Source organism: Guillardia theta (genome assembly GCF_000315625.1).
Source record: "Guillardia theta CCMP2712 unplaced genomic scaffold GUITHscaffold_9, whole genome shotgun sequence".
Taxonomy (NCBI): Eukaryota; class Cryptophyceae; order Pyrenomonadales; family Geminigeraceae; genus Guillardia; species Guillardia theta.
Genome location: NW_005434665.1, coordinates 44223 through 56766, shown reverse-complemented (window position 1 = coordinate 56766; position 12544 = coordinate 44223). Strand labels below are relative to the sequence as shown.

At 53.4% G+C, this 12544-nt stretch overlaps 6 protein-coding genes across 6 annotated transcripts; 3 read left to right on the top strand and 3 right to left on the bottom strand.

Moving 5' to 3' along the window:
• Positions 1-647: 647 nt before the first annotated feature.
• On the top strand, positions 648-3104 carry GUITHDRAFT_150660 (hypothetical protein). The gene is made up of 9 exons (XM_005838965.1): positions 648-664; positions 979-1012; positions 1279-1335; positions 1477-1527; positions 1784-1826; positions 2040-2112; positions 2276-2407; positions 2621-2698; positions 2843-3104. The coding sequence occupies exons 4-9, from the start codon at positions 1521-1523 to the stop codon at positions 3023-3025; spliced, it is 516 nt and encodes a 171-aa protein (XP_005839022.1). The 5' UTR covers positions 648-664; positions 979-1012; positions 1279-1335; positions 1477-1520; the 3' UTR covers positions 3026-3104.
• Positions 3105-3187: 83 nt separating this feature from the next.
• On the bottom strand, positions 3188-4161 carry GUITHDRAFT_101950 (hypothetical protein; the record flags this gene model as incomplete). The annotated part of the gene is made up of 4 exons (XM_005838964.1): positions 3188-3374; positions 3590-3829; positions 3879-4014; positions 4077-4161. The coding sequence occupies 4 exons, from the start codon at positions 4159-4161 to the stop codon at positions 3188-3190; spliced, it is 648 nt and encodes a 215-aa protein (XP_005839021.1).
• Positions 4162-6253: 2092 nt separating this feature from the next.
• Positions 6254-7228, top strand: GUITHDRAFT_133791 (hypothetical protein; the record flags this gene model as incomplete). The annotated part of the gene is made up of 1 exon (XM_005838963.1): positions 6254-7228. One exon carries the CDS (start codon positions 6254-6256, stop codon positions 7226-7228), a length of 975 nt encoding a protein of 324 aa, XP_005839020.1.
• A 740-nt stretch (positions 7229-7968) lies between these two features.
• GUITHDRAFT_65538 (hypothetical protein) lies at positions 7969-9700 on the bottom strand (the record flags this gene model as incomplete). Its single annotated transcript, XM_005838962.1, has 5 exons — positions 7969-8074; positions 8416-8546; positions 8716-8830; positions 8910-9151; positions 9191-9700. The coding sequence occupies 5 exons, from the start codon at positions 9698-9700 to the stop codon at positions 7969-7971; spliced, it is 1104 nt and encodes a 367-aa protein (XP_005839019.1).
• A 596-nt stretch (positions 9701-10296) lies between these two features.
• Positions 10297-11502, top strand: GUITHDRAFT_101947 (hypothetical protein; the record flags this gene model as incomplete). The annotated part of the gene is made up of 7 exons (XM_005838961.1): positions 10297-10362; positions 10576-10606; positions 10655-10762; positions 10812-10879; positions 11034-11110; positions 11271-11351; positions 11460-11502. 7 exons carry the CDS (start codon positions 10297-10299, stop codon positions 11500-11502), a joined length of 474 nt encoding a protein of 157 aa, XP_005839018.1.
• On the bottom strand, positions 11499-12459 carry GUITHDRAFT_133789 (hypothetical protein; the record flags this gene model as incomplete). Its single annotated transcript, XM_005838960.1, has 2 exons — positions 11499-11852; positions 12352-12459. The coding sequence occupies 2 exons, from the start codon at positions 12457-12459 to the stop codon at positions 11499-11501; spliced, it is 462 nt and encodes a 153-aa protein (XP_005839017.1).
• Between the last annotated feature and the right edge of the window lie 85 nt (positions 12460-12544).

Sequence of the window (12544 nt, the reverse complement as noted above, 5' to 3'; positions counted from 1 at the left end):
TTTCTCACGCCTCATCTTAGAGGATGGGAATTTGCCTCCAGAAGTTTGTCATGTTCCCGACCTTGAGCCAAAAGAGAAATGATCCTCGTCAGGTATGCTCTTCCTCCTCTTCCTCCTCCTCCTGCTTCTGCTCCTCCTCCTCCTCCTCCTGCTCCACCATCTCCTCCTGCTCCTGCTCCTGCTCCACCATCTCCTCCTCACCCCTTCTTCCTGTCCCACCCCTACTTTTCATTCTTGTGCTCGTCCACCAGCATGGACTTTCTTCACTGCTTCTCCTCCTCCTTCCGTCTCCCGCTCAACGTCACGGCAGGAACGTAGTGGAGCAGCACAGGGCATGGAAGAAGAAGCTGGAGGAGGAGGCAGAAGCTCTCTACGTGCGCGACGATCGCTCGGATGAGAACTTGACCAGCGAGCAGACAGTGCGAGCACGCATAGCTCAGGTGAGGAGGGAGAGGACTGGAGGGACGAGGAGGGAGAGAGCTGGTTCAAAGAGGAGTAGGAAGGAGAGAGGAGGTGGAGGAAGAGGATGGAACAGTGAGGAAGGAGCAGGAGCAGGAGCAGGAGCAGGAGCAGGAGCAGGAGCAGGAACGCAATAGTAATTAGGCATCCAGGCTCTATCTCAAGTGAATGTCAACAAGCAAGTGACTTCTCAATCCATCGCACCTGTAAATTTCTTTCTCTCCTCCCCTCCTCCCCTCCTCCCTCCCTCTCCTCCCCACTTGCCTTCTCCCCCTCCCTTCCTCCTCTCCTCCTTCTTTCCTCTCTCCTCTCTACTCTCTTCCTTCTCTCCTCTCTCCTCTCTCCTCTCCTCCTCTCTCTTCTCTCCTCTCTCCTCTCTCCTCTCTCCTCTCTCCTCTCCCCTCTCTACTCTCCTCCTTCTCTCTTCTCTCCTCTCTCCGCTCCTTCTCTTCCTTCCTCTCCCACCATCGTCCTTCCCTCCCCTCATTAGCGCGTACTCCTTGCTCACTTTTCTTCTAGGCCTCTCTTAAGACGACGTTTGCCCTCCATACAGGTCTCCTCCTCTTCCTCCCTTTGCGTTCCCTTCCTCGCTGCTGTCGCCTTTCATCTCCCACAATCATCCACTCCTCCTCCACTCCTCTTCTCTCTTCTCTTCTCTCCCTCCTCTCTCCTCTCTCCTCTCTCCTCTCTCCTCTCTCATTTCTCCTCCCTCCCCTTCCACCACTACCACTCTTCTCTCTTTGTCCTTCGCTTCCCCCCTCTGCTCTTCCAACTCTTCCGTTCTTCTCTCTCCTCTCCTTCCTTTTATGCTGATCGCAGACACGTCTGAGTCTTCTTTTCGTGTTTCTGCTTCCTCAACACCGGAAATTACTCAAGGTTTTCCTCCTCCTCCTCCTCCTCCTCCTCCTTCTCCTCCTCCTCCTCCTCCTCCTCCTCCTCCTGATCGTCTCCAGAACTATCCCTCCTCCTAGTACTGTTCCCCCTCGTTTCTTTCTATTTTCTCATCTTTTTCAGTAGCTCCGATCAAACAAAAAGTGGCCAGAGGCAAAGTTTTCACCTGCATGCCAGGTAGGAATTCCTTTCCTCCTCTCCCGTCCTGAACCATCACTGCCACCACCACCAACACCATCACCACCACCATCATCACCTCCTCCTCCTCCTGATTATCATCATCATCATCATCATCATCATCATCATCATCATCATCATCTCCATCATCATCATCATCATCATCATCATCATCATCATCATCATCATCGGTTTTGCTTTGTTCTGTCTCTTTTCGACCTCCAACACTCTTCTTCACCCCTAAGCATTTTCTCAGGCCTCGTCGACTTTGGAGATCTTTATGCAGGCTACGTGTACAGGTGAAAGGAAGGAGAGGGGAGAGAAGAGAGGAAAGAGGAGAGGGAAGGGAGGAAGGACGGCAAGAGAGGAGGGGAGGACGAGGACGAGGACGAGGACGAAGATGAGGACGAGGACGAGGACGAGGACGAGGACGAGGACGAGGACGAAGATGAGGAGGAGTCTTGTGATGGGGGGAAGGGGATGGAGCAGGAGGGATGTCTGATTCAGAGCAGGTCGAGGTTGACAGTTGTCAACACGGGAGTTGATTTCTCTCGCTTCCGCATTCGCCAGCCAAGCAGCTCGAATGTAGAGCATCTGCATCCCCCTTCCTCGTCCCCTCCTCTCCTCCTTTGCTCCTCTCATATCTCCTCTCCTCTCCTCCCCTCCCCTCCCCTCTCCCTCTCCTCTCCTCTCCTCTCCTCTCCTCTCCTCTCCTCTCCTCTCCTCGTGTTTGATTTCCTTATCTCAGGTGTCCGTCCTCTACTCACCCTGTCAGATCGCCGCGGGCATGAGCGTGAGCATCGAGGTTGAGGTGCAGGCGACACAGCTGGGCTCTTTTCAAGACAAATTCTTGGTCCTCTCTGAGCTCGACCAATTTCCTGTGAGTCCTCCTCGTCCTCCTCGCTCTCCTCGTCCTCCTCCTCCTACTTGCTCTCCTCCTCCTCCTACTACTACTACTTGCTCTCCTCCTCCTCGTCCTCGTCCTGCTCCTGCTCCTGCTCCTCGTCCTCGTCCTGGCTCTCCTGCTCCTGCTCCTGCTCCTGCTCCTGCTTGTTTTCTCGCTTATCATCTACATCTCTCATCGCTTCCACAGATTCCCATCATTGCCAACGTGATCCCCAATGAGTTGGATGCGGAGGAGGAGCGACTTCAAGTTCGGACGTCAGATGGGGTACGAGGAGGAGGAGCAGGAGGAAGACGATGACAATGAGGAGGAGGAGGAGGATTGTGGCAGGAGGGAGAGACGGAAGGGGGTGGGGCTGCGGAGAGGAGGAGGAGGAGGACAGCAAGGAGGTATTTCTGAGCATGACAACAGGTGGAGGCAGTACAGCGCTTGACGAGGAGTGTGAGTCTGAAACAGGAGCAGAGCAGAGGAGGAGGACGAAGAGGTTGTAAACTTGCTCTGAGGTACCGTGCTAATCCATCCTCAAGATTCGTCCCCCTTGGTCAAGGGAAGCAAGACGGGTCCTTCGGCCTTGGAGTTGCAGGAGGTGGGTAGGAAGCAGCGACTGCAGGCGACGGAGATGGCGGGGGAAAGAGGTGAAGATACGTCAATTAAAACTAGTTGATTCTTTCCGCACCTCCTCCCCTCCTTCCGCTCCTGCTCTTCCTTCAGCTGCTGCTGCTGCTGCTTCTCCTCCTCCTCCCTCTCTCTCTCCGTTCAGTCACCCGGATGCTGAGTAACAAAGAATCCGCCAGCCTCGTCTGCCTCCTCCGTGTCCTCGTGGACGTCTTCCTCTGGCGAGAAGTCCTCGTCATATCCCTCCTTCTCCTTCTCCTGCTCCTGCTCCCTCCTTCCCTCCTTCTCCTGCTCGTCCTTGCCGCTCTCAACAACCTTGGTCTTCCCGCTGTGATAGAAGAGAGAATCAGAAAGAGAAGGCAGAGGAGGAGGAGAGAAGCAGAGAAGGAGAGGAGGAAGAGGGTCAAAAAGAGGAACGGACGAAGGGACATGGAGCGAGGAGAGGGGAGGAAAGATGGTGATGATGATGATGATGAGGAGGAGGAGGAGGTGGTGGTGGTGGTGGAGGAGGAGGGGAGGTGGAGGAGGAGGAAGATGACTGACATGTCGTGGGTCAGCTTCTTGAGCTCGTGCGAAGATTGGTTCTTGACAGCGGAGATTATTCCTCGTCGTATCCTGTTCTCCTCTCGGATTCTGTTGGCTCTCTCCAACTTCTTCGCCTCCTCTAGCGCTCGCTCCCTCCTCGCCTGGTGAGTTCGACGCATCTCCTCCTCCTCCTTCAGCCGCCAGAACTCAGTTTTCTCTGCATACTTGAACTCTTGTTCGATTATGTTAAGTTTTCCCCTGCCATCTCTCTCAGCGACTACCAGCCAACATGTGTCCACACCCTCACCGGAATTTGTCAAGATCGACAATCTTTCCCTCCTTGTCTACCCATCCCATCTTCTGCAAGTACTTCTGCACTGTCTTGGATTCGAAGTATTGCCGCAAGTTTGTGTCGCGGAGAGCATCGTAACGAGGCAGAGGAGCTGTTTACAGCAGTCAAAACACTTTCCACATCTCCACACCCTCAGCAAGGGCAAAGTCTGACCTGGCGCAGAACGAACTTCGAACCCTCGCTCCCGCTCCTCTACCTTGTGCTTTTCTTTTGGTTGAGTTCTACCACGAGAGGACATGTTTCGCGCTATCAAGTCTAATTCTTGAGCGGTAGGTTCATCGAGAGGACGAGCTCTGCCATCAGTTTAGTATACAAACACATTTTCACAATTTTTCTCTTGTGCTGGAGAAAGTTGGCAGGAAAGCTAAAATGAATAGTGCTCCAGTGTATGTTGCCAGTGAGATGATGAAAAGGAGGGGCAAAGAGATAGAAGATGCTATATTCGGTTATGTTGCTATTGAGAGCATGAGGGGCATATGGAGCAGGGAAATAGAGGTTTTTGTGAGCAAGAAAAGAGTACCAAGACTGAAAAAAAGCGTCCAGGGAGCACATGACAATGCAACGGGGGACGTAGAGATGTCAAGAAGGATCGGGTTGAGGAGTGTGTATGTGTGCAAGGGAGGACGAGACGAGGAAAGAGGAAGGCGAAGTTGAAGCAGCTGCTGAAGATGCTCATTGGAAATTCGATCGAGCATTTTCAACCGATCGGCAAGAGGAACCCCTACCCCTACAGATGTTAACCCCCACCCCACAGAAAAGCTTCATATCAAGTCAAAGGACCCCTCATTAAGATGACCCCGTCCATGACTCCCATGTTGCAACGGAAAGGAGCGTTACATCAGTTTCTTATTGTAACGAACTTACCGCCCGGCCGGGCAACGGTTCGCCGCGCCCGGCGGCCCCCGCCACTGCCGGGTCGCCGCCGACGGCCGCGAGTCGGAGTCCCTGCAGGAACGCGTCGGTGACTCTGAGCCTCCGTGTGACAGGCCGGGCGGCCGGGCCGCGGGCCGGGCTCCGGCCCGGCCGGGACCGCACCTAGCCACCGTGTACACGATTTTTCGTGACTGACAAAGTACACGGTAGTACGCCGTCGGACCACCGGAGTCCGGGCCGCCTAGGAAGTTAGGTCAGTACCGCGGTGCCGCACTGCGGCAGTGCCGCCGCACTGCCAGCAGCCTGTGTGCCCGGCGGCCGGGCCCGCGACGGGCGGCAGTCACTGAGTGCCACACTGGCAAGTCTCCGTTTCAAAATTAACCGTTATATGACGTTACAAACGTTATTCCGCGTTATTGAGCTTCTGCTCGCGCCGCCCCTCAGCCGCGTCCGATGGCGGCAGCGGCGGTTCCTCAATCTTTGCCTCCTCATGCGACCGCTGCCGCTCCCCCTCCCCCTCCTTCCACTTCCATGACGTGACTGGCCTTCCTCCTGACCCGCTCGCTCGCTTTCTTTGATAGATGCTCGATCTCTGCTTTGCACTGAAGATGCTTGGTACCGACTTCATCCTGCCTTGAATGTGTTGGCAACCTTTCTTGGGACCCAGAGAGATCTTGTCATGGACCTGATGTAAAATCTCAGTGCAAACACAAAAAAATATGCGTTATCAATCATATTTGTGTCCTTGTGTTCATCCACATGGAAAATATCTCTCATCAAAAGCTAATTGCTTGTTAAGACCAACCTGAGTTTCACGTTAGATATTTTGACTGCTATCAGTTTTTCATCCTTGGTATGTGTTCTCTATCTCTTGCTTATCATGGTTCCTTCTTGTGAAACATGTTTTTGGCTTCTTCTCCTATTCTTCTGTCCATGTCCTTGCCGTTGTAAATTTGAACGATTTTGCATGAGTGGTATCCCCCGCGCCCCATATGTTCTGTAAACATTCGAGGATTGTTGGAGAATGCATGATCTCTGTTCTTGACCAAACTTTCGGTTGCATGCTTAGTTTGACTTTCTCTTTCATTGTACAAACAACTTTTGTTTACACACTTACATCATGAGTGTTGCTGACACTTCACTTCTCAGTTGACAGAGGGAGCTTGGATTGGAGTGTCTTGGGTGAGAAGAACGAGCTGCACATGATCCATGCCTTGTGAAGCTTCGAGCCGTGAAGTTGGTGTGTGTTGAAGGTGCTCGGTGTTATCCGGATGTTCTTGTGAGCTTGGGACCGACTGGACGTTGAGATCGGGGAGGCAGGAGCATTTGATTCTGATCCGGATGCGCTCTTCCTGAGGATCTTGCTACCGAGCGCTTGAATCCTTCGTTAACAGTCCGATCAGATCTGATAGTTTTTCATAAGCCTAGAACTTGTTTTTCCTGAGACATTCGTTACGATGTCGGGACAACCTAGCGCGCTACAGAACGTTAGAACTAACCTAAAGGCTCGTGCTGTTTCAAACTTGACGAAGATGAGAGATGTGGCCAAAGAAATCTTCCGAAACCTGCAGCACACGTCGAAGACAGCCAAGGAAGAAGTGGAGAAATTTGAGTCGCTCACGAATCAGCGCGACGGGCTCCTCCACTTGCTCTGCTCGTTCCAGGTGGAGCTGCGAGAAAACGTCGCGGAGCTGAACAAGATTGTCGAAGTGAAGAAGAAGATCGACGATGTCAAGTCCAAGATCGATGACAGCGATGCAGCGCTCAAGACGTTCGGTCGAAGCCTCAAGGATGCAGCTGGGGTCCTGCAGGAGGCCCTTAAGACTTCTTCGAACACTGAGAGGGTGGTGGAAGTGGAGGTGGAGGATCTGATCAAGTACGCGCATGTCATCAGCTACACCTCCTCGGCGCAGGAGGGCTGGGAGCCCAACACGCCTCTCGTCGGAGCGCTTCCTCCCGCTCCTCACTCCGATGTCATGGCCCGCAGTCGCCTTTTCTCCGCCGTTCGGCCGAAACGGGTGGAGCGAGAGCCGGTTCAGAGCAGCTCGGCAGTGATACAGCTGGACTTGTCGGAGGCGATGGCAGCCAGCCAGGTGGACACCAACCTGGGGAAGCGACAGTCGCCCGAGGATGAGATGGAGGAGAAGATGCTCAAGATCTGGAATTACCCGCTGCAGGACGCCGAGCAGGAGAAGAGTGAAGCCGACGCGGAGGACAAGGAGGACGAGGTGATGAAGGAGCCTGCGAGGCCCCGCAAGAAGCAGTTCGTGATCCAGCCCTTCTCCATGTGCATCAAGGAGAGCTCGTGGAAGGAGAAGAACATTCAAGTGCTCGGGGACCTCGACGAGAACTTCAACTGTGCTGTGACCATGCCGGAGATGCCCGCCATGTGGCGCCCCGGCGATCCTGTGGTCATCACCCCCGAAGACTGACGCTCCTCTCCCTGCCGTCTCTCTTGTTTCTGAAGGGGGAGGAGGAGACGTCGAGAGGAGGATGTAAATATGTGGCAGGAAGTAATCGAGGCGGAGCGAGAGCTGGAGGAAGCAAGAGGGAGGGGAGGATGCTGGGGAGTTAACAGCATGGGAGGTAGAAGTTTTCTTGCCTTCTTCGAAAGATTTCGATGAAAATGAATAAATTGTTGTATACAACGAATCTCCTCCCCCTCCCTCATGCACTTCCTTGCTGCAGTAACAGCACCTTCAATCCCTCACTCCAGCAGGTGAGAAGAAGGTAGACAGCGTCTGCTGTTGCTTCTGCTTCTTCTTCTCAGGCACGTCGATTACTTGTAGTCTCTTCCTCGACCCTCTTGCTCCGTCGCTTCGCTTGACAGCATCTCCCTCCCCCTCCCCCTCCCCCACCCCCTCCTCTTCCTTCACCTCCACCTTCACCTCACTGACCTTCATCTCCTCCCCTCCACTGGACGAGTCGTCGCCGCACAAGTCAATCACGTCGCAACTGCTAAAAACTGCCTCCTCCTTGACCAACGTGAGTCTCCTCCCTTCCGATCTCTCCTCCTTCACCCGGTTCGCTGCTCTCTTCACCTCCTTCTTCCCCCTGTCCTCCTTCCCCTTCCCGCTCTCGTCCTTGACTTTGCCTCCAGCTCCCGCAAACATCGAGGTGACGAACGCTTTCTTCACGGCGTTGCTGTCGACATAGCGAGAGAACCTGGAGATCATTGTCCGGCGTGCCTGAGAAGATATAAGGAGAACCAGCAGGCGATTCCTCCTCCTCTTCTCACCTTCTCATCAGTGAAGACGGTTGGGAACACGTTCCTCGGTCTGTTGAGGAGGTCAGCAGAAGAATACACGTGCAAGGATGTTGGTGCAGGGATGAAGAAAGATGAGAGAGGAAAGGAGGAGGAGGGCGAGGACGAGGAGGACGAGGACGAGGACGAGGAGGAGGGAGAGAAAAGGTGGAGGTTGAGAAGAGGGGGGGGGGAGAGGGGGGGGGGGGGGGGGAAAAAAGGAGGCGAGGAGGAGGAGGCGAGGAGGAGGAGGAGGAGGAGGAGGAGGAGGAGGAGGAAGAGGAAGAGGAGAAGGAGCAGAGGGAGGAGGAGGAGGAGAGTGAGGAGGAGGAGGAGGAGGAGAGTGATGGAGGAGGAATACTGATAATGCTAGACCTTAGGAATTCAACAAATTCGACGAGTTCATTGTAATTTGAGTGCTCGCTGTATGGGACACACTTGACAGAAAAGTTCCCCTTGAATTGCAACGAATTCTTCTTGTTGTAGTTGCTGCTATCAGCCCAACCCTGTCAACGAATCTCAACATTGGGGTTGACGTGAGGGTGGAGGCTGAAATCAATACAATCCTCGTCTAACGATATCAACTCCTCTCATCGAGCGTACCATTCTTATTTTCAACCTTGTATTTCTCTGTGAACCTCGAGCCACATATCTCCTTTCTCTGCATTTGCTCACCGTGGGAATGAATGCCATGCAGGAAGTGAAGGGAAGATCGTTGTCTTTGATGTACCGCTCGATATTCACAAAGTTTGGACGGAAAAATGGCCAAATATCCCCCGCAAATCCCATCCTGTTAATCACATCAACCTAGGGCAAGGTAGCGAAGGAAAGCGCGAAGAAAGAGGAGAGGAAAGGAACCAATCAATTACCTGCAGATGTGAATTTGACTCTCCCTCATGTTGCAGGTGAAGACAGAGAGATCTTCTTCAGACATTCTCAAACATCTCATCACACGCATTTTGGCTTCATCGACGTAAACTTTCGCCTTGGCTCTTCGAGCAACCTCGCATATCACGCGCTCTTTGCCAATCTTGTATGCACTGAGAAGAACAAGACGACGACTTGGATCATCTCCATCTCGATTCTCTTGTGCTCCATCGATTGCTTCTTGCTCATCCTGCGTGCTTCCCTTCTGCAAGAACTCCACCACGTCTGACGCAATGATGTCGATGGACTTGTCTTGTCCAGGAAACACGTGCTTGGGATGGCAGTAAGTAGTATCCAAGTACACGCGGTCGATGAGCCCTCTCCTACAGACAAGCTCAGGATACTCCTTCATCTTCTTGTCATATCGCATGTCCCCTGTGTGTAAGTGAACCGTACCGTCTTCCAACTCAAATAGCAAAAGCGCAGCTCCTGGACAATGATTCGCGTCCAGGAAGGTGACCTTAGCTCCACATACATGCGCAGATTCTCCATACTCATAGCACACGACCAGTTCCTTCCTGACCTTCAGCTCTTGAACCACCAGGTCCCCTGTAGTCTTGGTACAGTAGATCCTCCCGGGACCATCGAAGTTCTCCGAGAGGCCGTCGTAGTGATCGCCATGGAAGTGGGAGAGAAAGAAGGCCTCTACCTGCTTGTCTGCATACTTGAAGCCGTCGACCAGTACCCTCCCCTCTAGCCCTGCCACCTCCTTCCCCCTCCTCTCCTTGTTCATTCCTCTCCCTCCATCTTCCCTTATTTGTGCCTACCCGCTCTTCATATGTCCAATATCATCACCCCTCCTTTTGACTGTCAAAATACCGGTACCTGGAGGTGCGACCCTCTAAGACAAACTAGCACTATGAACGCGTTAGTGAAAAGGAGGAGGAGGAGGAGGAGGAGGAGGTTGTGGTGGTGGAGGAGGAGGAGGAGGAGGAGGAGGTGGTGGTGGTGGTGGTGGTGGTGGTGGTGGTGGACGAGGAGAAGAAGAGGAAGGGTGGATACACAAGAAGAGATGGAGAGCAGAAGCGAGGAGGACAGGGATGAGAGGAGAAGATGGAGAAACGAAAACTGGGAAATCATGGGAATGCGACAAGAACGGATTGACTAGGGGGAGAGGGAAAGAGGAAGGCAGAGAGGGGCACGCTGGAGCGATGGAGCAAGTCAGAATCATTTCTTACGATGAGATGGAATTCAGGATGTCAGGTGAAGCTGCGAGCCTTCGATTTCACCCTCCTACATGGCTGCCTTCTCTCCCAACAGGTTCAGTGACTTCCTGGTCTTTTGCCATCTTCATCGACGACTGCTGCAGACTCCAGCGTTTGCCAGAAAATGTTCGCGGAAGAACTCTCAAAGATCCCGAGCATGATGGAAAAATATTATCCGACCCGAGCAGCGGTGAGGGAGGTGATCGCTCAGCGTGGGAGGGGAGGGGAGGGGAGGAGGGAAGGATGGGTGGGAGAGGGCAACGAGGGAGATAGAAAGAAGAACGAGGAAGAGGAGAGCAAGGAGACCAGGGTGAGAACATGCTGAAAAGTGAAGGGTGGGGAGAGCGGTGTGAGTTGGTGAGAGGAGCAAAATTAGATGATGGAAATGATGCTTTGATTTCAGTTGGAGATGAAAGACCCAAGTGTTTATACAGGTGCTGCTGCTGCTGCTACCTCTGCTTCTGCCTCTGCTGCCTGTGCAGCAGCTACTGCTATTGATGACGATGATGAACGAGAAGTTGTTGTGAGTGGTGGTGATAGAAGTGAGGATAATGGTGATGGTGATGACGACGATGCAGATTTTGATGATCGTGATGCTTCTGATGAATGTTTTGTCTCTCTCATTTCATTTCCTTGCAGGTGCTGCTGGTGTTGCTTATATGTACTGGAGACTTGCAACGACGACTTGTCCCCTCGTCTCGCAGAAGGTGAGATTCAGCCTTTCATCCTGCTCCGTCTCCTCCTCCTCACTTTTTTCTCTCTCCTCCTCCTCCTTCTCACTCTCTGCTTCTCCCTTTACATCTTGTTCTGTTGTTCTATGTTGTCAACATCATGGCTTGGTTCTTGATTCGTTCTGAGCAGCAAGAATATTTGGACAAGTCTGAAGCTTACATCAGTGCTGCTCTCAGAATGTCAAAACCTCCAGGAAAGTCGTTGAGGTGAGGAAAGAGAGGGGAGGAGAAGAGCAAGGAAAGAGGAGAGGGGAGAAGATGGGGGGAGAGAGAAGAGAAGAGAGAAGAGGATGAGGAGGAGGGGGGGAAAGAGATTCAGAATCTATCCATGTTTCATTGCTCTGAGAATCTTCTTACGCCTTGGCAGAACTTCTACTTTCTTGACGGGGATCGCGGGGGTTTACGCTGTTGCTGCCGCAATTGCGTTCACAAAGAAAGAGAGCACGAGGTAGAGCAGGTGGGGGTTCCGAGGGCGGGGGGGAGGAGGAGAGCAGAGGAGGGAAGGGGAGGAGGGAGCGCGCTGGCGACATTCACTGTTGTTGACTCACATCATCAGGGTTGCAAGGCTGACAAAGGAGGTGAAAATAGAGCTATCTTAACTGAATCCTCCTCCCTTCTTCCTCCTCATAATCTTGTGCCTCCTGCCTCCTACCCTCCCCCCTCCTCCCTCTGCCTCTGCCTCTGCCTCTGCCTCTGCCTCTGCCTCTGCCTCTGCCTCTGCCTCTGCCTCTGCCTCTGCCTCTGCCTCTGCCTCTGCCTCTGCCTCTGCCTCTGCCTCTGCCTCTGCCTCTGCCTCTACCTCTGCCTCTGCCTCTGCCTCTGCCTCTGCCTCTGCCTCTGCCTCTGCCTCTGCCTCTGCCTCTGCCTCTGCCTCTGCCTCTGCCTCTGCCTCTGCCTCTGCCTCTGCCTCTGCCTCTACCTCTGCCTCTGCCTCTCCTCTCCTCTCCTCCTTCTCCTCCGTTTTACCTCACTCTTTCATTCATCAAGGTTTTGGACTTAGCTCCCACGTGCGTGACGGAAGGAGTTCCAAACGGTCTCTTCCGTTGCTGCTGCTGCTGCTGCTGCTGCTGCTGCTGCTGCTGCTGCTGCTGCTGCTGATGATGATGATGATGATGATGATGATGATACTTCTTCCTCCTCCTGCTCGTCCTCCTGCTCCTCGTCTTTCTTTCACTTTGTGCTGCTGCTGCTGCTGCTGCACTTCTTCCTGCCCCTGCTCCTGCACTTCGTCTTTCCTTCACTTGCTGCTGCTGCGGGCTGCTGCGGGCTGCTGCGGCTGCTGCTGCCGATGATGATGATGATGATGATGATGATGATGATGATGATGATGATGATGATGATGATGATGATGATGATGATGCTGATGATGATGATGCTTGATGCTATCGCTGCTGCTCTTGTTCCCATGCTGATGGGTGGCAGAGCTGCTCTACGGGAGGTGCGGGTACCTTTCCTGCCTGCTGTTCCTGTCGGCGCATGCAGATCTTGATCTCAAGGTTTGACCCGTCGGTTGAGATTTGAGTTTGACACGCGCGGCAGGACTGCGGAGAAATCATCACGACGACAATCCAGATGATTCTGAATGATGGGGTGAAGCTAGCAGATGAAAGGTGAGGAGGGGGGGGGGGAAACGGACCCGAG

Excerpts from the sequence above, each read along its gene's own strand:
- GUITHDRAFT_150660 (XM_005838965.1), top strand. Across the intron at positions 1,827-2,039 it reads TATGCAGGCTACGTGTACAG|GTCGAGGTTGACAGTTGTCA; the intron begins GTGAAAGGAAGG and ends GATTCAGAGCAG. Across the intron at positions 2,113-2,275 it reads GCCAGCCAAGCAGCTCGAAT|GTGTCCGTCCTCTACTCACC; the intron begins GTAGAGCATCTG and ends TCCTTATCTCAG.